This window comes from Colletotrichum karsti (assembly GCF_011947395.1).
Source record: "Colletotrichum karsti strain CkLH20 chromosome Unknown Scaffold48, whole genome shotgun sequence".
In the NCBI taxonomy this organism is placed as follows: Eukaryota; Fungi; Ascomycota; class Sordariomycetes; order Glomerellales; family Glomerellaceae; genus Colletotrichum; species Colletotrichum karsti.
The window spans coordinates 414118-436790 of record NW_024065948.1 but is presented as its reverse complement, the minus strand read 5'-3'; the positions used below and the strand labels follow the sequence as shown (position 1 = coordinate 436790).

The 22673-nt window shown below is 52.5% G+C and overlaps 6 protein-coding genes across 6 annotated transcripts; 4 read left to right on the top strand and 2 right to left on the bottom strand.

The window, feature by feature from the left end:
- Window positions 1-637: 637 nt before the first annotated feature.
- Window positions 638-2585, top strand: CkaCkLH20_11532 (allantoin transport; the record flags this gene model as incomplete). Its single annotated transcript, XM_038894246.1, has 5 exons — window positions 638-901; window positions 950-1050; window positions 1099-1345; window positions 1394-2074; window positions 2127-2585. The coding sequence occupies 5 exons, from the start codon at window positions 638-640 to the stop codon at window positions 2583-2585; spliced, it is 1752 nt and encodes a 583-aa protein (XP_038740576.1).
- A 1001-nt stretch (window positions 2586-3586) lies between these two features.
- Window positions 3587-4716, top strand: CkaCkLH20_11531 (uncharacterized protein; the record flags this gene model as incomplete). Its single annotated transcript, XM_038894245.1, has 2 exons — window positions 3587-4495; window positions 4549-4716. The coding sequence occupies 2 exons, from the start codon at window positions 3587-3589 to the stop codon at window positions 4714-4716; spliced, it is 1077 nt and encodes a 358-aa protein (XP_038740575.1).
- Window positions 4717-5361: 645 nt separating this feature from the next.
- CkaCkLH20_11530 (C6 transcription factor) lies at window positions 5362-6309 on the bottom strand (the record flags this gene model as incomplete). Its single annotated transcript, XM_038894244.1, has 1 exon — window positions 5362-6309. One exon carries the CDS (start codon window positions 6307-6309, stop codon window positions 5362-5364), a length of 948 nt encoding a protein of 315 aa, XP_038740574.1.
- Window positions 6310-8820: 2511 nt separating this feature from the next.
- Window positions 8821-13043, top strand: CkaCkLH20_11529 (ABC drug exporter; the record flags this gene model as incomplete). Its single annotated transcript, XM_038894243.1, has 2 exons — window positions 8821-11613; window positions 11667-13043. The coding sequence occupies 2 exons, from the start codon at window positions 8821-8823 to the stop codon at window positions 13041-13043; spliced, it is 4170 nt and encodes a 1389-aa protein (XP_038740573.1).
- A 1617-nt stretch (window positions 13044-14660) lies between these two features.
- CkaCkLH20_11528 (uncharacterized protein) lies at window positions 14661-16274 on the top strand (the record flags this gene model as incomplete). The annotated part of the gene is made up of 1 exon (XM_038894242.1): window positions 14661-16274. The coding sequence occupies one exon, from the start codon at window positions 14661-14663 to the stop codon at window positions 16272-16274; it is 1614 nt and encodes a 537-aa protein (XP_038740572.1).
- A 353-nt stretch (window positions 16275-16627) lies between these two features.
- Window positions 16628-19017, bottom strand: CkaCkLH20_11527 (uncharacterized protein; the record flags this gene model as incomplete). The annotated part of the gene is made up of 3 exons (XM_038894241.1): window positions 16628-18408; window positions 18468-18737; window positions 18795-19017. The coding sequence occupies 3 exons, from the start codon at window positions 19015-19017 to the stop codon at window positions 16628-16630; spliced, it is 2274 nt and encodes a 757-aa protein (XP_038740571.1).
- Window positions 19018-22673: the final 3656 nt, after the last annotated feature.

The following is a 22673-nucleotide window of genomic DNA, read 5'->3' as shown; positions in this document are numbered from 1 at the left end:
CACTCATTATGGTACGAAGATAAGCGATGCGAACTACCGTCGATACGATAAACCGTCAGACTAAGAACCTTCAGCTATTCAAGCTCACCACATCATTCATAGTCTGCTGTCTAAGTCATGCGTGTTGTTGTAGAAGATACCGCACCTGTCATACCAGCATAACATCGCACCGTCTTCGTCATCACACTGGCTATTTTGCAATGTAGCCCCGCGAAGTGGTCGATGTCGGTAGTTTCTTACCGACAGCCCAGCCATTCCCGAGTTGGGATACCAAGTCGCGCATCGCAGATAAGGCCAACAACATCACGCCGTCTTATCTCAGTGGAGAACAAGAACCATGCCCCTGGCCACCATTACCATGCCAAGGACCTCTTCCAATGCGCCCATTTGATCCTTATCGAGGATGACATCGGCCCTCAATCGTTCGCATGGCGACGCAGCGCTGTCGGTTGGAAAGCCGCCGATAGCAACGTCCGATACAAGACAAGGTCATCATTGGCGTGTAAGAAAACATGGGCGACCGTGTTGAAGTGTTGTCATTCAAGAAGGATGACATCGCCGCCATGCATTAACGAAATGCCTGGTAAGCTACCTTCTGGAACTTCGGCGCACCGAACCGGTTCAACGCGACAACACCATGGCTCGTATTCACATACCCAGTCGCGCGGAAATGGCTGCCCCATTCCAATCCAAAGAGGCTTTCAAGGGTTGGATCAAGGCTCCCGAGGCACCAGAAGGTCACACGCGGATAGGTGACTCGCGATGGTCGAACAAAGACCTCGAACCGACGCCGCCGGAACAGCGAACATGGACCTGGTATAACTTGCCTCTGTACTGGTTTTCCAACATGTTCGGGACGACGGGGTGGAATGTTGCATCTTCTCTCGTGGCAGTGGGCTTGGTATGCTTATCAAACCGTGTTTCTGAGAACGTTTACTTACACGACTAGACATGGCAACAAGCCTTCATCTCCTGCATCCTCGGCTCGATCATCTCCGCACTCATCGTGACTGGGATGGCGCGACCGGGCGCGATGTATCACCTTGGATAGTGAGTCTGAGTTTCAGTGTCTGAAGACATCCGCTGACCTCAGTTTAGCCCCGTCCTTGCAAGATCGGTGATGGGCATGTACGGCTCGTACTTCTTCGTGTTCATTCGAGCAATAGTCTGCATCATTTGGTACGGAATCCAAACATACTATGGTGCAAACCTTCTGTCCGTGTGTTTCCGCTGCATCTTTGGAAGCGGTTGGGAGAACCTCGCCAACAACCTTCCTGCGGGTGCCGACGTTACTTCGAAGCAGCTCTTAGCTTTCTTTATCGTCTGGATCGTTGAATTCCCATTCGTAAGTAACCCTCATTCTCAAAAGCACGATGTCAGCTCACCGTTTTAGACTTGGGTTCACCCAGCCCACATCCACTACATCTTCACAATCAAAGGCTTCATCATGCCCTTCGCATGCTTCGGCCTCTTCGGTTGGTGTATGGCCCACGGAACCGGAATCTCCAACATGAACGCTGCCTCTGAGGCCGGTAGCAGCGCGGCATCTAGTGTGCCTCTTGGTTGGGCAATTATGAACGGTATTAACGTTATCATGGGCTCCCTATCTCCTATGCTCGTTAACCAGCCCGATCTTGCACGATACTGTAAGAAACCTCGTGACGCGGGGTGGCTCCAGGGTGCCTGTGTTCTGTTCGCCCAGACTCTCGTCTTCTTCCTTGGCTTGGCTTCGACAACGTCTCTGCAGGGCGCATGGGGAGAAGCGTACTGGAATCTCTGGGACCTCTTGGACGCCATCCTCGACCACTACTGGACACCCGCGGGGCGATGCGGTGTTTTCTTTGTTGCTTTCAGCTTCATCGTCAGTATGTTTGCGACAAACTTCGGCGCCAACTCCATTCCTTTCGGGGCGGATATGACCGGGCTTTTCCCCAAGTACTTGACCATTCGACGAGGGCAGATCGTCTGCGCTATTCTGGGTATTGTCGTACTCCCGTGGAAACTGATTGCCAATGCTTCAGCTTTCCTCTCGTTCCTGGGGAGTTACAACATCTTCATGGCGCCTCTCTGCGCTGTAAGTACTCGCCTCGCCACGTTTCTGTGATTCGAATGCTGAACCAAGACAGATCATCATCTGCGACTACCTCATTGCTCGCAAGGGTAATGTCCATGTTCCGTCACTCTATGATGGCTCTAAGACAGGCCTGTATTGGTTCAAATCTGGTGTCAACTGGGTTGGAGTCTTCGCCTGGATCGGAGGCACGTCGATGGGGCTGCCCGGTCTCGTCGGGCAGTACCAACCGGGAAGTGTCAGCCAGGCCGCGAAGAACATGTACAAGATGGGCTGGCCGTTGACATTTGTCACCTCGGCCGTCCTCTACATCGTTTTGATAAAGATTTTCAAGCCAAAGGTGTTCCCCGCGGGATATGAGAGTGCACCCATGGAACGCGAGTGGCTTGCGAAAGAGGGTCGGGATGGTTTTTTCGAAGGTGAAAGAGGCGAGATCTATGCCCCTCCATCTCCGCAGATTACGGATGGTGAGGAGGTGCAGATTGGCGAGAAGGGTCAGAAGGGGGAAGCATGATGGTTGATAGGGTTGATAGTTATGCGGGAGTTTGGACAATATTTCCGAGTTAGTGATGTCGACTTTCTCGAAACCCCCTTTTCTTAGTCTGCAATACTGTTCGAGTGTTGGCTTCACTTGAGGCTTGAAGCCCTCGTTTCGCCATCGTGGATTCCGTTAGCGGCATCTCCGGCCTCCGGCACCGGCTGGCTCAACGGCGTCAATCCGTTGCGTAATTTGGTGGGCCCGTTCGGCTTATCATTGCTTACGAGCCGATAATTGGGAGGCGGCCAAAACCTGATTATTCGGCCCAAACATCCCGATGTCATAGGTACCTCATCGTTGGTACAACCCACCAAAGTCATCGGAAAGACCTGTCCGCGGGGATTGGAAGCTCCAGGCGACCGGGGCCAATGCCGACGATAACGGCGTGCGGGGTTGGGAGTCCAGCCGTTGGAGATGTTCCCCAACTTGTCTCGTAGTATTCTTCAACGTTGAAGACTGCTGCACCTTGTCCCATCCGATCGGACATGCTCACGGTACACGGGCCGGCTCGTTCTGACGTTTGATCAAGCAAAACCCCGCGCTATTGACTCGAGTCACCTGTCGTCTTAAGGTCAACCTCATTTGTCGGAGAATCACGGCAACATTACTTTTGTCTCCAACTCACTGCCGCGATCGGTAACTCCCAAAGAAAACGCTAGCTAGACCAGACACAATGGCTGAGCCATATCGACTTACGGCCACTGAAGTGCGCGCTAAAATCCTGGCCGGCGAGTTGACCGTCGAACAGTATGCCACATCTCTTTTATCACGTATTGCTGAACGTGATCCTGTGGTGAAAGCATGGGAGTATCTGGATCCGGAATTTGTCCTTGAGCAGGCAAAAAAGCTCGATGCGATACCCGCAGACCTGCGGGGACCATTGCATGGTGTCGCGATCGCAGTCAAGGACGTTATCTACACCAAAGGCAGGTCATCGTTCTTCGCGTCAAATACTCTCTCCTAACCCAGCGACAGATATGCCCACACGCCACGGCTCAGTGTTGTACAAAGACAGTGAGCCAAAGGTTGATGCAGGATCCATTATCGTCCTGCGGAAAGCTGGAGCATTGATTTTGGGCAAAACCACGACGACGGAGTTTGCGGCGACAGTTGAAGGACCGAAGACGCTCAATCCCCATGCAATCTCCCAAGGCGTAGTCAGAACACCGGGCGGCTCATCATCAGGTTCCGGTGCCGCCGTGGCTGACTTCCAGGCCCCGATCGGCCTCGGCACACAAACCGGCGGTAGCACCATCCGCCCGGCCTCCTTCAACGGCATTTACGGAATGAAACCAACATGGAACTCAATCTCACGTGAAGGGCAGAAGATTTACTCTCTTATCCTCGACACGTTGGGCTTCTTTGCACGCAGCGTCGAAGACTTGCAGCTGCTTGCCGATGTTTTCCAGCTGGAAGATGACGAGGCGCCCAAGGAGAACTTTGAGGTTAAAGGTGCCAAAATTGCGCTGCTGAAGACCATGGTTTGGCCGTCCGTTGGGCCTGGAACCGAGGCAGCGATGACCAAGGCTGTTGAGCTCCTCAAATCACACGGAGCTGAGGTCGAGGAGATCGAGTTCGACCCTACACTACAGGATCTCCCGCTATGGCACACGAAGGTGCTGCACAGCGAGGGAAGAGTCAACTTTTTGCCCGAATACCGACAGGGCAAGGAACAGATGAACGAATTCTTAACCGGTCATGTGGAAAACGCGATGCATTTCTCCCGAGCTGCACAGCTGGAGGCATTCGATAACATCGGTTTCGCCAGGCCGATGGTTGATAAGATGTTGAGCAAGTATGATGCTGCTCTAGTGCCGAGCGTGGTGGACGAGGCGCCCGAAGGACTAGGAAGCACTGGAAGTGCTGCTCTCAACCTGATATGGACGGTGAGCATCCAAACCATGCATCCCGGTGACTATTTTTGCTAACAAGTCCACAGGCTCTTCATGTGCCAGTCGTCAACCTCGTTGGATTCGGCGGATCGCATGGAATGCCTGTTGGTGTCTCCCTTGTCGCGCCCCGGTATCACGACCGTCATCTCTTGAGTGTGGCAAAGGCAGTTGGCAAGGTATTTGAGGCAGAGGGCGGATGGAAGTCTCAGCTGTAACCATTGTTCACATTCATAGATCAATCTTAGATGGTGTTGTGAAAGGGCGATCGCCTATAATAACAGTTTGGTCAACTGAAAGTATGCCAGCTCTTCTTTCCTTTTGCTGTAGACTCGTACAGCAGGCGATGGCCACAAATAACTTACTTGGTATCACAACATGCACTTATTCTGGAAAGTGAATACTCTCAAAACAACAGTGAGGGGGAGCAACAACAACAACAACGACGACAACAACGACAGGAGTGACAACAGCAACAATAGCAACAACGGCGACAACAGCATTAATAGTGACAACAGCGACATCAACAGGTTTCAATAGAGCCATTCACAGATGCCCAATGCTGTCTGGTTGGTCAAACGCAACCACGAGAAGTTACATGGGGCTGGCAACAACGACAGAGGGTTACGACAACCTTTCAATTATTTTCATTCCCGTACACTAAAATTGTTGATCCTCCAAGTTCTGAAGCAGGCCCCCGCCATCTTCCATAGGAGGTAAAAAAGACCATGATCGAATATTTCCAGCTAGATTTTCCTGTTCTTTCCCTGATGTTGCTTTGCCATTGCCGTCGCTTACATCGTTGCTCGGAATGCTGCCATCATCAGCTTCAATGGATCTCCGCAATTACATTGAAGAGGTACTTACTCAAGCCAGGGAAATGTCGATATAAATTCATTACCCATGTCAGTCAAGGCAAAACCAGCTGGACAAGAAAGAACGTTCTTCGCCATGCGCATAATGTCGATGCTCAGTGTCTTCCCCGTCATCGGTCCAAAGTGCTTCATGCCTTCAAGACAGTGGATGGCCTCATCCACCGACAGAAACGTGTCTCTGGCGTGATCTGGCGTGGCTTCAGAGTCCAGGACCCCATAAAGCAGAGTGACACAGGCAGCGACGAGGTAGATGGCGAGAGAGCTGTCGGAGCGAGCATCAGGCTGGCGCATCGACAAGCTCTCGTGTGTCAGTCGTATCAAGCCTTTCGCGGATGCGGTCAGAATTCCCATAGATTGCCGAAGGTTAAAGGATGGAGGTAAACTCGACTGGGCTTCGGCAACGGAGGAAAAGAAACTGGCGAAGACCAATGCAGGCCGATGAACCAGGATCCGAAGCATGTAGTAAATGATGCCGACGTGGAGGCGTTGAACCTCCTGCCAATCGTTTCCAATTGGTCCCTCGGTATTGCGAAAATCGAGAAAGTCGGGCAAATCTTGGAAAATGGCCTCTAGGGCCGACTCGCATCCGTGAATGTTAGTTTCCATCAGGAGATCTCTTGCGTCGGAAATTCTCTGAGATGAGTAGATGCCTGACATGATGCAGTCGGCAATCTTTCCCATGCGTGCCATGACTCTCACAAAGCTCCCATCTGTGATCAACCCGCACGGAGGAACGCTGTTCATTTCCTGCAAGAGCCCAATCTCGCTGGGATCCTGCGGAAATGGGGTATCAATATCTTCATCTCGAAAGCTCGACGGGCGTCCTATCATCAGTGTTGTTGTTCTGTCCATGACGTACGTGATCCAGAACGTCAGTCTGTACTGATCGGATTTCTGGCCAAGACCGTCAACCGCTGTTGATCTATTGCATCCCATGGCTATGCATGTTCTTGATGCACAGCCGATGTAGAAGAATGTGTCGTTGGGCCGAAGTCCATGCTGAGCGTAAGCAGCCTAAGCCGGCGGCACAGATTTGCATGTCAGAAGTGGACTCAACTTCGCAACGGAGGGGTTATTACTGACCTTCAGTAATAGAAGATGAACTAGTTGGAGGGATGGTTCTCTCATTGCAGTGATTGGAATATCCACTGCTTGTGAGAAGTATTCAGCCCAGGCCTCTGCGGAGTCGAGATCTTCTTGGCCCATGACGGGGCAAACGCGTGCACCGATGGCGAGGGCAGTGAAGACAATCTCCTTCATCCATGGAGGTCTCGATGCTGACCGAACTTCCCAAAGTTGCGACCACTGAGATATCACCTCCGCATAAGAGAGAACAGGCATCTGCGGGTGCACTATCTTGAAGTAGTTCCGGAGGAACCGATCTCCAACCTGTCGAGGAATGAACCGAGCTGTGTCAGATTTCGTAGAAGGGCTTTCCGGTATTGAAAAGAAGAATCGTTCCAGCCCCCACGCTCTAATACCCGGAGGAATGGAACTTTCTTCGTCATTTCCACTTTGTGCATGTGGTTGACAATTGAGTCGATCATATGCGCGTTGAATGAAGGCAGGATGAGATGATGGGCCTACAAAATGATTCAGACAAGTTTTCAAGGTTGTTATAGTTGCTCCATGTTACCGTAGAATTGGAATGATGTTTCCGAGTTCGACACACCTATACCAGTCTGAAGTTGAGCGTGCCATTGTTTTACTGAAACCGTAGGCGAGGAACTATGTTCTTCGCGAACCACAGTATTCGCAGGCGTTTTGGGACTGGCCGAGGCGTGCACTTGGTCAGGGTGAGCTCGAAAACGTCGGCGGAAGCGAGGGGGTCCGGATCGATAGACACATGATTCCCGGTGATGGAAACAGGTCGAGCAGGGCTGCGTTCCTTCGCATCTGACCTTACGACGCCTACACCGCTCACAAGCTCTCGGGACACGGGTGATTGACGCGCCGTCGTCGAAATTTAAGGCTGTTGCGGAGGATGAGCCGAGTGACTTCGGAGAGACTGGGGCCAACGGGTGGCCAGCATCGACATGGAGTCTAGATTCTTGGCCGGACATTGAACATGAAAATCGTGAAGAGTCAGTTGTGTTTCTCTGAAGGCGCACAACAACCGATTAATTGCAGTAACAACGTTGTTTGAGGTACGAGATGAGCACGATCATTGCAGTTGCAAGCCTGACTCGACGCAATCAAGAGCATTATTAATCCAGAACAGCGGAAAACAGTTCCCATCGGCCCGATAGCTGCTGAGTCGTTTGTCTTGTGGGGTGGGTTTGTAATTTCACTGTCTGAAGTGACGGAGAATCTGAGGGATGCCGATTTCCCGTAAAGAGAACCGCTGATGACATAATAGAAGCAGTGGGAAGTTATTTCTGAACTGTGGTCGTGTTCGAGATCGTTGCTGGAACTGCATGGAATTGAGGATCTCAAGTGGCCAGTCTGCATCGATTTTAAACATGGATGAAGCGATGGTGCTCAGTCCCCCACGCCAGATTAGCCTTAATTCCATTGATCTCATCCAGGGTTTCAGCAACTGTCCCTATGTCATTATACAGCCCGCTAGTGCTCCTGGATTACGCCACATTGTGAATCTGGTTCGTTAATGGGAACTTCTGCTGCAACAATCAGAATGCTGATGACCTCATTTTGGGGAGCGATTCTCGTGAAGTGTTGCAGGAGTCGCAAATCTCAAAAGTCTTCGGGCGACAAAGATATCATTTGGGGAGGCGGCGTGCTGGAAGGCCTACAGCATGGATGGTGTAAGGGAGTGTCGCGGAGGCGGCGGTGAGGCGCGTCGGACAGCGCAGTGCGCGACATGAGTTCCGGCGTTTCAATTATTCAGCGGAGTTATCTCTCATCAGCTTTCTGATCTCCCCCTTGACTAGCGTCCCCAAATTGCGTTCGTTGCAAGCTATCCTTGCCGGATTCATCCGTTTCTCGGGCCGCCAACATGGGGTGGGGCCGTTGTAATTCCGCCCCGCCCCGGTGCGGACCGTCATGTGGGGCGGAATGTTGCGGGCCCGAACATGTAATTCCGGGACACCGCCGGACGGTCTCGTCGAGAAGAGCACGGCGCGACAGTGAAACTCTGGGCACTTCAAAGATTCTTCAGTAAGCAATGGGATATGACGCGGTTTGGATTCTTTGCGTAATTACCAATCGCAAATCTTTCTGCTTCCAAGAATGGTTGTTAATAACTTGTGAACATAAATATGTTTTAAAATTCCTGCAACCGCAACATTTGACCCAGATTATCCGGGATTTTTTTTAATTGGATTTAACAGTGTAAATACAACAATCAGGCCTATCTAGCTACGCCTGTCATATTCCTGTGTCCGGGTAGACACTGGACTCTCTAAGCCCAGTGCACACTTAATCATGGAGTCCTCGCAGGTGAGTTCAAGTCCTGATACAATTCTTGCCTACATTTGACTGACGAGAATGCTTTTCAAGAGCCCGAAGAGCACTCCTCAATCTGGTCCTTCGGAGCACCTGCCACTTTATCGCACAGAGGGGCGTGGTCTCGGAGTCCTCTTTGAGGATGTCGCGGTTTTTGGGGCTCCTCGTGTACAGAGGCAGGTTGACGATACCTCGCACCTTTTCCTCAACATCTTCAAGTGGCCGGTCGACCAAGCTATGCGGTTTGCCGGAAACCGGCGCCTGGCCCCGAGATCCATCGTACAAGACCTCACAGGCGTCTTGTTTCCCGGAGAGACCGCAATCGTTCTTGGGAATCCTGGAGCAGGCTGTTCGACCACGTTGAAAGTCATCGCCAATCAGCATCAGGAGTTCTCTAGCGTCGAAGGCAGCATACAGTATGCCTCCATATCCGGCAAGGCTCTCTCCGCGGATCTGCAGTCGGAAATCGTGTACAACAACGAGGACGACATCCACATCCCTCACCTCAAAGTCAAGGACACAATGGACTTCGCTCTTCGATTGCGCAAACCAGCTGCCGAAAAAGAGTCAGACAAGTTGTTTTCGTCAAACATGACACAGTCGATTTTGCAATCCTTGGGCATCGCCCACACTGCCGACACGATCGTGGGCAACTCCTTCGTCCGCGGTGTTTCTGGCGGAGAGCGCAAGAGAGTGTCGCTCGCCGAGGTCCTAGCGGCAAACCCTTCCATCGTCGCCTGGGACAATCCGATTCGCGGACTCGACTCCTCTTCCGCTTTTGATTTTCTATATATGCTCAAGCAACTCTCCCGGCAGGTGGGCATGACCAACGCCGTCAGCCTGTATCAGGCTTCCGAGCCCATGTACCAGGAATGCTTCGACAAGGTCATCCTTTTGTACGAAGGCCGTCTGATCTTCTTTGGCCCCGTTTCTCGTGCCAAAGCCTACTTTGAGAGTCTTGGGTTCCAGCAGCTTCATCGTCAGACGACGCCCGAGTTCCTCACGGCCATCACTGCACCGAACGAACGCCGCATACGGCCCGAGTACACCGGCCCCCTTTACCTCGACCCCGACTCACTCGCCTCTCGCTTCAGATCCAGCGACATATACACTCAGCTCCTGGAGGAGATATCCCGATACAAGGCCGAAATTGCGACTCCGGCAGCAGAGGTAGCGTTCCGTCAAGAGGTGTGGAGGACTGTGGACAGGTACCGAATCTTGAAGAACATGACTTCCTCACTTCGCCACCAAATCATGGTTTCCCTACAACGATACTTCCGACTACTGTGGAGCGACCGCATCTCGTTCTTCACCATCATAGCTCTCTGCGTGGTGAACGCGTTGCTCTGCGGCTCGGCCTTCTACGACATTCCCGCGACAGCGACTGGGTCCTACGTTCGCTCCTGCGCCGTCTTCTTCCCGCTCATCTACTTCTTACTGAACGCCTTGACGGAAGTGAAGGCCACGATCGACGCTCGCGACATCCTTCTCAAGCAACAGCAGCTGGGCATGGTCCATCCCGTTGCCTACGTCCTCACCGAGACGCTTGGCGGCATCCCCACGGCCTTCTTACAGACCATTTTGTTTTCCTGCCTGTTCTACTTCCTCGTCGGATTGAGCAAGTCTGCCGCTCAGTTCTGGATATTTGAGCTTATTCTGTTTGTCTACTACTTATCATACTCGGCTTTATTCCGCATGATGGGAGCATGGGCGCCTAATCTGAGTGTTGGGTTCCTCATGAGTGGCTGCGGAACACCGCTGACATTGGCTTGGGCTGGCTACGGTCCTCCTTGGCCGACGATGCTGGGTTGGAGTTCTTGGATCCGCCGAATCTCTCCTTCTCCTTACGCGCTGGAGGCGCTCATGACGAACGAATTTGAGGGCTTGCAGCTTCACTGCACCCCTGAGGAGTTGGTTCCGTCTGGGCCGTCCTTCAATGACGTTGCGCACCAGGGGTGTCCTCTGCCAGGCGCCATGCCCGGCGAAACGACGACGTCGGGCTCCTATTACCTACAGGAAGTTTACGATTACCATCATCACCATTTATGGCGCAACTTTGGTATCATTATCGCATTCTGGGTTGCCTACACCATCCTCGCCAGCATCGGGCTCACAGTCATGACTCGCAGCAAGAGCAATGCCAGCGGTCCCGTTTTCAAATCCGGCGCGGATGTTGGACACGATGGAGTAACTCCCAAGAACCACGATGTGGATCTCGAGAAGCAGCAACAGCCGGGACAACAGCGGTGTGATCCTTCCTCCGAATCGGATGGAGGTGTAACTCTCATGCCCGACGAACCCCCAAAGGCCGACGAGATGAGCAGCGTCTTCACCTTCGAAGACATCAACTACACTGTCAGCGTGGCCGGAAAGCCCAAGCGCCTTCTCAACGGAGTCAACGGATACGTTCGCGCCGGTCAGCTCACTGCCTTGATGGGAGCATCAGGAGCAGGGAAGACGACTCTACTCGACGTCCTCTCCCAGCGCAAGAGCCAGGGCCAGGTGGAAGGTCACATGCAGCTGAACTCGTGCGATATCTCAGCCTCCTTCGCCCGATCTTGCGGCTTCGTCCAGCAGGGAGACATCCACGAGCCGCTATCGACGGTGCGGGAAGCTCTTCAGTTCTCGGCGTATCTCCGGCAGCCGGCCGAGGTTTCAGAGGCGGAGAAGGCGGCATACGCGGAGCACGTTATTCGGCTATTGGAGCTTGAGTCCATCGCGGATGCGGTGATTGGCGAGCCTGGAGATGGGAAGCTTGGGGTCGAAGAGAGGAAGCGTGTCACCATCGGTGTTGAGTTGGCTGCCAGGCCATCGGCTCTGCTCTTTCTGGACGAGGTATGTGCTTATCCACGCGTATTCGCGCGACAGACTCTAACATTTTCACACAGCCAACCTCTGGCCTCGACAGCCAGGCCGCTTACTCCATCGTGCGCTTCCTCCGACGCATCGTCGCCGAGGGTATCCCCATCGTCTGCACCATTCACCAACCCTCCGGCGTCATCTTCGAAATGTTCGACCACGTTCTCCTCCTGGCCCCCGGCGGTAACACCGTATACTTCGGAGAAACCGGAGACGGGTGCGAGGAACTGGTCGAGTACTTCGCAAAGTACGGAGAGAACATGGACGACAACCAGAACCCGGCAGAGTTTATCATCTCTGCGGTTAACAAGAAGCCGGCGATACGAGATTGGGCGCAAACATGGAGAGACTCACCGGAGGCAGCAAGTTTGCGGCAAAGGATTGATGATTTGAAGCGACAATTGAGATCCAATGCTCAGTCGGAAGATGCATCTCAGCAGTCTACCTTCGCGCAGCCCCTGGGGAAGCAGATGTACGCTCTCACCATCCGCCACGCCAGGACGATTTGGCGCCATGGTCCTTACAACCTCAGCCGGTTCACCAAGTCCATCTTCTACTCCCTCATCATCTCGTTCTCCTATTTCCAGGCCGATACAGATGTGCTTTCTCTGCAGAACCGTGCCGTCAGCGTCCTCATCATTTCCTGGATCATCCCCGTCATCGCAGCCGACTTCCACGCAATCTGGTTCGACCGTTGGTCCATCTTTGAAGGTCGCGAGAGGAATGGCATCTACGACTACAAGGCTTTGCTGTTCGCTCTCATCATCGTTGAGATCCCGTGGAACCTGGTTCTGTGGACTCTTGTTTTCTTGTGCAACTACTGGACCATCGGATTCACAAACGCAACCACAAACGCCGGCTTCACCTACTTCTCGTACCTGCTGCTGTCTCTCTTTTGCATCGGCTTCTGCTTCCTCATGCCCTCCCTCTTCGGGACGAAGACCTTGGCCGGCTACGCCAGCTCGCTGTTCTGGGTTCTTCTGATGATGTTCTCCGGTATGCTCCAGCCTCACATCGGGATGAACGATTTCTATCGTCCCTGGCTCTTCTGGGTCGACCCCATGCGCTATTTTATCGGGGCCATCGTCTCCAGCGCGATGAACGAGGTCGAGGTGCATTGTGCAGAGAGGGACCTCGCACATTTTATCCCGCCAGCCGGTGAGACGTGCTACGACTATGCGGCGTCGTTTCTTGAGACCAGTGCCGGGTATCTCCTGAACCCGAACGGGACCGAGGGCTGCTCCTACTGCAAATACACCACCGGCAATGACTACCTCGACACGCTCGACTATGCTTACGCGGACCGCTGGAGGGATTGGGCGGTGTTTCTTGGTTGGTGTCTTGTGAACTTTGGTTTGATTTGGTTCGTTACTTGGGTTAGTCGGATCAGATTCAGACTTGCATGAGCAAACAATGTGAGGGATCTTTCTGTATCAACTGGGCCAGGAAAACACCAGAATAGACTGCTGTCACTTATTATCGTCTTCAATATTATTTTCATCAGCGTCTCTATCCTTGCTATTATTGTTGTCGTCCTTGCTGTTCTTGTTGGCCTTATCAGTGTTGCTCTTGCTATTACTGTTGGCCTCGTTGTTGTGATCATTGTTTCCCGTCGTCCTCAGTCGTCATCCCCGACTTATTCGTCCATTGTTCTTCATAAAATTATCCCAACCCGGTCTATAAACCAGAACGAGAAAGCATGGCGCGATGCTCGGGACTTGCCAGCCAAAGTGAGCCTCCCTAAAGCCTGGGGTAGGGGATGAAGCATGGTCTCAAGGAAGCTTGACCAAATGGGCATAAGAACTTTTCCACATACGACTAGTGTGCCTCGTTAGTAAGGGCGATGGTTGTTTGGTGGGTATTGGCAATTTCTCTGGGGAAAGCTTCGACGGTGGAAAAGGGGCGTGGCGGCGGGAAGATGGGAGAGGCGGGAATGCATGGTGCGGGTGGTGGCGTTGCGCCTCCCGATCCCTCATGATGAGTTCTAGACTACTGCAACGAAGGAGTGATCTTCCGCAGGATTCATACTTTGACGTCAATATGCTGCAGATCAATTGATGCTTGAGTCGTTGCTCCGTAAAGTGCATCGGTAAGTGCTGTATCTCGTTCTTTGCCGTGATGCCGTGATCTGTAGCCAGTCTGGAAGGGACATGACTGGATGTTTACCAAGAGACTATTGAGAATGACGCTAAGAAGCATGCTTTACCCACCTGGCGAGCCACAAGTCTCGAAAGAGAACTCGGTGCCGTTTCGAGAAATAGTCTGGACTCCAGACCATGCTAAATGCTTATTTCCTCATTTGCCGATCTCACCTGGGGCTGGATGTAATTAACACACAAGCCGTTGCCGTTTCATCCCGTGGTTTAGGTCCACCGGCAGTCGAACAGTCTCTTGCACGATCCATCATCGAGGTTTAGCCTACAACTAGCCTCGTTGCTAAACTAAGAACAGACCAACTCGACCTCGAGATGGCAGGCGTCGCACTACCATGACACCAGGAGACACGCTTGGCACAGTCGCAGGTCCGAGCCTCAATGTCCATGTATTGAGGCATTCACCTGGGCAAACGCATTGTCAGTCAACTTGAGAGGTCGGGAGGAAGAGTTGACAAATAGGGAGGATTGAGATGATGGGCGCTTCCTAGTGCGACAGCCCAGTCTAAATTTGAAGCTTCCAGTAGCAAACAAGCTAAACGCCATGACTCTATTCTCAGCTCTCAATCTCATCGGAGCATCTCGTTTGGTGGCGTAGAGCTATTCTTTCTCACACCATCATCGTTCTATACACTTTCCATGGTCCAGAACCACGGCCATTTGGATATATAAGATGCGGGTTTTTCCTTCTCAAGGCATTCTTTCTTCATCCAGCATCTCATTCCATCTCATCACATTCATTCACTCTTGATCGCTTTGAAGCAAGTCTTCATTCAGTTCTTCACACCCACATTCATTCTCAACAACCAAAAGCTTTCCAACTACTTCCTATCTTTCAACCGACTCAAGTCATTCTCTACATCATTCAAAATGAAGGGCTCAGTCATCGCAACCGCCATCGCCGCTCTCTCGGCCGGAGCCTACGCCGCTCCCACCCAGGGTGATTACAACCAGGGCACTCAGGGCCAGCAACCCACCGGCGGCAAGGCCGGAGGCGGTGGTGGCATCCTCGGTGGCGGTGGCCTCCTCGGTGGAGGTGGTCTCCTTGGAGGCGGCGGCGGCGGCGGTCTTCTCGGCGGCGGCAAGAGCTCTGGAGGCGCTGGAGGTCTTCTCGGTGGCGGCAAGAGCAGCACCGGAGGCTCTGGAGGCATTGGAGGTGGTCTCAACAACCTTCCTATCCCGGGCATTGGTGGCGGTGCAGCCCTCCCCATCCCCGGCATCGGCGGTGGCTCGAAGGCTGGCTCCGGAGGCTACGCCGGCGGTGGTGCTGATGGTGCCAGCAAGGGTTCTATCCTTCCCATCCCGGCCATTGGCGGCGGTGCGAGCGGCGGCTCTGGTGGCCTCAACATCCCGGGTTTCGGCGGCGGTGCCAGCGGTGGTGCTGGTGGCAAGGGCGGTCTCCTTGACAATCTCCCCATCCCCGGCATTGGCGGCGGTGCCAGCGGCAGCTCCAGTGCCAAGGGCGGTCTCCTCGATAACCTCCCCATTCCGGGCATCGGCGGTGCCGGCAAGACCGGTGCCGGCGGCTACGGCGGTGCTGACGGCGCAAGCAAGGGCTCCATCCTTCCCATCCCGAATATCGGCGGTGGTGCCAGCGGTGGTGCCGGTGGCAAGGGAGGTCTTCTCGACAGCCTCCCCATTCCCGCCCTCGGCGGTGGTGCGAGTGGAAACGCCGGTGCTAAGGGAGGTCTTCTTGACAGCCTCCCTATCCCGGGTATTGGCGGCGCGGCCAAGGGCGACAGCAAGGGCTCCGTCCTCCCCATTCCCGCCATCGGCGGTGGTGCCAGCGGCGGTGCTGGTGGCAAGGGAGGTCTCCTCGACAGCCTCCCCATTCCCGCCCTCGGCGGTGGTGCTAAGGCTGGCTCTGGCGGCTACGGCGGTGCCAGCGGCGGCTCTGGCGGTCTCAACCTCCCCATCCCCGGCATTGGCGGCGGTGCTGCTCTCCCGGTCCCGGCCATTGGCGGTGGAGCTTCCGGAGGCAGCAAGGGTGGTCTTCTCGACAGCCTCCCCATCCCCAACATTGGCGGCGGTGCCGGCGGTAAGGGTGGCCTTCTCGACAGCCTTCCCATCCCGGCCATCGGCGGCGGTGCTTCTGGAGGCAGCAAGGGCGGTCTCCTCGACAACCTCCCCATCCCGGGCATCAACGGCGGCGCCAAGGGTGGAAACGGTGGAAACGGCAACAAGGGCGGCAAGGGCGGCTACGGCAACGACGACAAGAAGGCCGCGCCCACAACTCTCCAGACTGTTGTCGCTACTGCTACCGTCGCTCCCGTTGAGGCTTCTGCTTCCGTCGCCCCCGTTGAGGCTTCTGCCACCGTCGCTCCCGTTGAGGCCTCTGCTTCTGCTGAAGTGACTGCTCCCGCCGAGGCCACTCCTAGTGTTGAGGCTTCTGCCACGGTTGTTGCCAGTGCCGAGCCTACTGCCGTGGTCACTGCCTCCAAGGATGATGGCTACAACGCTCCTGCTGCCACTCCTTCTGCTTAAGCAGATATCAAGAACCTCAAAACTCATGTAGAGTAGTCAAACTTAACTTCCCTGGTCAAATCAAACTAAATTCTTCTTCTAATCTCGTCGCATTCATATGATTCCCTGAGTAACGTGAATATTTGCCTCACTGGCAAGTCGCTCCAGCTCTCGACGGTATCATTCATAGCAGAATACCTGATCCCTAGATAAAGAGTATTACATCGTGTTTAATGTCGGGGGAGCGAGCTGTAAGTGAAATACGTATGCATAGCACTCCGCTGACGAACCTGTAGTGGCAACATGCCAGGCGGATAGCGAACGTTCCTCTTTTATTCTTGATGAAGGCTGTACGGACTAGGGCTGACTTCTATCTACATCTCGTCATTGACGTCAAGGTCGTCATCGTCTTCCAGCGCGTCTTCCCGGACAGCAATCTCGTCCGCGATGGCGAAGTACTCCTCCAGGTTCATGGGAGGGGCGATCGGCTCAGGGGCGTGCTTGACGAACCGCTTGGGAAAGAGTCCATCGAACTTCTTGTCGTCAAGAATAAGTCCTGCAAGTCCCTCTTGTACATGACCGACGTGGAACTGAACCCAAGAACAAGGGCTGCGATAGAAGGTCCAGCAAATGTCGCAGGTGTCGGTCGATATGTCCTCTCCGCCCGGGCTCTCGGTCGCGGGAATGGGAACTGGACGGCGTTGAGGGCAGCCATTCTTACGGATGTTGCGGTCCCCTCGCTGAGTCCAGCATGGAATGCAAGCCGGGCTGTTGAGGTTCCGACCTCCGTTTCTGAACCACTCATTGGGAGGTTGAGGCCCAAAAGGAACACCGGGGTAATCGACAGCCAGCTTGACAAAATTGTCCTTGAATGTGACGGGCTTGGGGGCCTCCACAACTTGCTCGGGGACAGGGCTGAAAAAGACACGTTGGCGCTCGTGATCCATGCTGACGCCGACTACGTCACAGCCGAGATGCGGGCAGAGATAGACGGGCGCATCTTGATAACGACGATTGTCAAGAAATTGCAGAATGTGAGTGGCCATGCGCCAAGAGGTTGTAACCCTCTTGTCAACGACGTAGGCCTTCAGCTTCTCGTCCTTCCGAACAATGTGTTCCAAGCTAGCATTGGGGTCGTAGATCTTGTACAATGAATTGCATTGAATCGGGATCGAAAACCACTGCTTCGTGGCTTCGTTCATTATCTCGACCCGAATCCCGAATGTGTGAAGCTCCTCAGTGTTGTTGAATGCGCCGTGGTAAGGGTGACGGTACCAAGGAACGGGATGGCGCTTCCCATTCTTCATCCGCTCAATGGACACCAAAACGGGCTGCCCATGGCGAAGATTGAGCGACTCTCTCAGGTGATCCAAGTTGGCCGTGATAGACAGACCAAGGCCCTGCGAGTTGTAGACTTTGCCGTCTGCCAACTTGATCTCTTTGAAGCGAGTAAATCTGAGTCTGAGACCTAGGTCATTTCGTTTCTTGCTCGCGTTAGGGAGGTTCGCAATGGCGGTTGTGCAGCGATACACAAACATCTCCTCGCCGGCTTCGTTGGTGACGTCGTAGCGTATCCAGTCACGTTTCTGCTGCGGCAGCTCTTCAAGAGGAATCGAGTAGTTGCAGCCCTTGCCACGATAAAGAGGGAAGCCGACCTTCGTCAGCGCTTGATCGCCCAGCTCGCGCAAAAGGGTAGCCATGAGGCGATGATTGACAGTCGCAGCGCCAATGCCATTGTTGATGTCTTCACGGGCGTAGCAGACAGCAGCGTGCCAAGTTCGGAACAAAGCGCAGATCGTCGTCTCTGCCATGGCGACGATGAAATCGGGGACGTCCATCAGTTTGATCATGGGGATCATGATGCGATAGCGGTACTTGTTGGCGATAGAGTAGTGAGGGACGGCGGAAAAGTGACCCGTCATAGCCTCTTCGTGCTGCAGATTGCAGTCGTGCGGGTTGCGGCGCGTGCCTCCTCCATACTTTCCAAAGTCGGTCTCGTCCGGGCTCGGCGTTAGGTCGTTCACAGCAAGACGAAGGTAAATGATCTCCTGCTTGGGGGAGTAACCAGGATAGGTCTGGCGGACATGCTTCATGCTCAGGAGAGCTCGGATGTCACCCCCTTCCTTTATCTTGTCCCAGGCATCGTCCGAGAGCCCTTCAGCGAGTTAGCCAATGGTCACGATCGCTCTCAAATCTCAAAGATCGACAACTTACCGCCAAGAATACAGTCCATCGCCTTGAGAAAACTAGATTGGTCGTTGAGGATCTCGCCGAGCTTGTCGATATGCTTGAGGCCGAGTCCCGCCAACACAGGCAAGTTTTCCTTGAAATTCATCCAGAACTGCATGATCGCCTTGCCTGCAATGCTGCTGTTGCGAGCACCTCCGTGCGGAATGGTGGACTGACTGAACTGAGCCGCGGGAAAGTCGACCCGGAACTCCTCGTGAAGAGCGCCGAAACTGCATGCGTTGCGAGGAATGGAGACTGTCATTATTAGCACATGGACGTACGGCGAGAGAAGCATGCGCCCAGGACACTTACAAATAGCTCGCTGGCCATTGTGGTTGATCAGCTGGGCCATAATGTGGGTATCGCTATCGCTCATATCCTGGATGTAGTATCCAAGAGTCCCCTTGAAAACCGGGATCGTCTTGCCGCTTCGCATCGCAGCAGCGGTGTTCATCGTCACGCGAAGGGCTCGAAATTTGCCAATGTTCTGTCCCTCGGGGGCGGAAATCTGCCGCAGGGGAGGTGCCGGAGGCATCGTGAAGAGTGTTCTTCCCAAGTACTTGGTGTGTTTGTGATGATGTCTCTGGTGGGAGAGGATGGAAGGGGAGGGAAAGAAGTAATGGTGCGAGGTTGGTGATGAGGAGGAGGAGATGGAAAGTGCAGAGGTAGTAGAGGGGCAGGATTGGACAAATAAAATCTGAGACGGATGGAAATTTCTCAGGAGGTGGTGAAAATTTTTCAACCAGTCCAAATTTGAGGCAAGAACGAACCGGAAGGTGGTGAGTCGAGATTGTCCTAGGGAAGGAAGGTAAGTTGAGGTAGCGATAGGACGAGGAGGTAAGGTAGTTCATAAAAACAGACGGTATTAGACTACTTGAGCAAGAAAGAAAGAGTAAGAGCCCTTAGCAATGACGTTTAGCTTTACTAAGAAAGCAGTTATACTTACTATTTAACCTAAGTAACATACAGGTCGTTTAGACCCCTATCATTAAGAGCCTATTTAATAAGACGTTGTTTAACATGCTTCTAGAAATAGTAGAAGTTTACTTAGGAGTAAATATAAAACAGAAAGTTTTTTTTTAAACTCTAGAGACTTAATAAATAATATATAATGAGATAAAATGCTTATTTGCCTTACTCTAAATGCTAGACAGCTGCAGGCTCCTATAAAAAGTAACGATTATATTTCTTTACCATCTTAGTTATAAAGTCAGACGAATCATCGTCGTGGACATTCTATTGAATTTCAGGCTTGAGTTTTTCGTCTTGTAGGATTTAAGGGAAAAACTAGATGGAGGGGGTATTTCCGTAGAAGCGTTTGTGGTTTGTTACAGCGGAAAGTAGAGGAACTTCATACAGCAGCTAATAATGTCTAGAAGCATAAGGCTTCCCGCAAAACGAATAAAGGACAAGAAACCTGCAAATATCCGAGATGCCCATCGGCAGAGTGCAATTAAGACCTGACATCCTCGGCCAACGCCTTATTCAGCTAACTACTATCTGCCTGACCTGAAATGAAGAGTGTGCGGGCTCGAAGTTCGTTCCCAGAGTATCAAGCTGGCGAGAAGTAGAAGAATGTCCCCAAATGGTCAGTCCAGAGTCTCAAGTCGCAAAGACTGCTTGATTTGAGTTTTCGCCGTATGACCTAGTCTACGGCGGGCAATAGCCACAAATAAGCCACAATATAAGGGTACTCTTCAAGTCGCAAAGACCATTTCCATTGTTGTCATTGGGGTTGGATGAAGATCGCGAACTTCGTCGTCAACCAAGGTCCAAGGGCATGCTGGCGTCACGGCAGAGTGAGAACGACGGGCTTTCTGCGTCGAATGGTCCCGAAATGATTGAAATCCTCGCGACACTTGCTTGCATCTGGATACCTTCCGGCATAATAGATCATCCCGTCTTGAGACACGCAGATTACTGGCAAAAATTTCAAGCAAATGGGAGTCTAACTCAACAGCATGAATGCCAGCTTGCCGTGGGCAAATGAAATCAATACATCCATGTTTTAAGATCAGGGGGAAAAGATTCAGGACTCTTCTATGCTATTAAGAGCGACTGGGATTGATATCAGCGGTTTTTAATTACTTGTGAATATTCGTTTTTGTGGCTGACAAGCTTTGAAAAGTGAACGATTCATTATTTCTCTCTTCAAGCTCTAGAAACAAGCAAAATATTCAAAAGAAGTTAACAAGTTGCCGTCAAAATGCTTTGACCACATCTATTCAGTGTTGTTCGGCAGTGATAGTACGATGTTGCGAGGTCATGAACCATCTTTCAGTCCTTGGGCCTAGTCCCGAGACTCGAAGCTAACGCGAACAACTCTCAGAATACCCTACCAAGAGAATAAAGGCATCGCTGTCTAAAGTCTAGACAATTCAGGCGAATAAAACTTCCTGAGTATAAATTATTCAGTGAAGTCGTTTAGACCTTGGTCTAGGTCGAGTGTCTCTACGAGGCTTCTTCTGGACTGTAAGAATCTGCCAGAAGGCTGCTACTGAAACGGAGGAGCAAACGGCGCGCACATAGAAGTCAACGATCAGGCATTTTCTCAATGTAACTTTGTATTGATTCATTTAAGGGGAGTAATAAAAATCAATAAAGACAATGGCCGAATAAGCCAAGGACGACGACGAGGACGACGACGAGGTCAACGACGAGGACAACGACGAGGACAACAATGAGGACAACAGAGAGGACAACAGCAAGGACAACAGGGAGGACAACAGAGGATAACAATAGGGACAACAGCAAAGACAACAATAAGGACAACAACAAGGACAACAACAAGGACAACAATATAGATAACAAGGACAACAATAAGGGCAATAATAAGGATAATAAGAAGGACAACAGCAAGGACGACAACAATAGCAATAACAATAGCAATACTAATAATGATGATAGGGATAACACTAAAGAAAACAATGATTAGAAGAAATAGTAAAGACGCTCAAATAGTTATAATAATAGGCTGAACCTCCTTGGTCTCATGGAGGTATGGTATCCCGCCGACTTGGCGACAAGATCACTTGGTAATGCAAATCCGCCCAGAGAAACTCCAGTCAACAAACAACGAAACTCGTCCGAAGATAGCATAGATTTGAAATTGGCAACCTTGCCGCATGAACACGATAAAAAAGGTCTCACAGGACTCACCATCTCCGTCAACCTCCGCATCATCCCAGGCCGCCTCCGATATCACACCTTATGAAACGTTCCATTTTCATTGCGAGAACCTTGAGGCTGATGAGATTTGCCTCATAACCAACAACTCAACATCCAATTCGAGAAGGTAGACCGAGGTGAACGCCTCGCCGGCGGCACGGCGTCGACCGAAGGAAGATCGAGGTTCTTTTGGCGTGCTTGGCGGCCAGGGACAGTACATTAGAGAGCCCCAGGGATACGGAAGAGGGGGCGTGGGATTGAGAGAATCATATACGATCACGGGGGAAAAGCAGGTCTCGGGATGCGAAAAGACGAAGATGGCAAAAGCTCCTATGCTTGAACAGCCAGTCGGGTGAGAGATAATGTGATTCCGCGTACAGCGGACTCGTTCTCCGGCGGGTTGCCTGCCCACTCGGTGTGGTTTCTGTCAATGCAAAGTGAAGTGAAGTGAGCTGGGCCGAGGTGAGCTGATATGGTGAAGGGCCAGCTTTTTTCTGGGCGTGGCGTGGAGAGCGGCGGGATTTTGGAGTGAGGACCTTGATGGCCCGGCCCGCCCTCTGGCGGCTGGGCAGAACCCGGCCCCAAGACATGGATGAGGCATGCATATCGGACCTGGCCACGGGGGAAGGGGAGGGCGAGGAAATCCCTGTTTATGGTTCTTTTATGGTGAACCGGGGTATTTTTGATTTTGTTAGGTTAGGCAGGTTTAGAGGAGTGGATGGGAAGGTGAGCACGTTGTGATGATCTCTGAGAGTGAGTCTTGGCGAGCTGAGTGGGATGGGTGAATGTTGGGTGAAGTGAGTGAGTGAGACCCTCGTGAGTGAAAATGTTTCCTCTTGCCAAGAGGTTGTAGTTTGTACCTTTGTAGATTTTTACCAGGTTGAGTTGGGTCGCGGTCGCTCTTTCCTTGCATTGTTTGTATCTTGGCAGATGGCGGATTCACCACTGACTCTCGTATATATCTCACCTCACCTCAACAACGAACCTTTTCCGTCTTTTTCTTTTTTTCCTCCACGCCTCAGG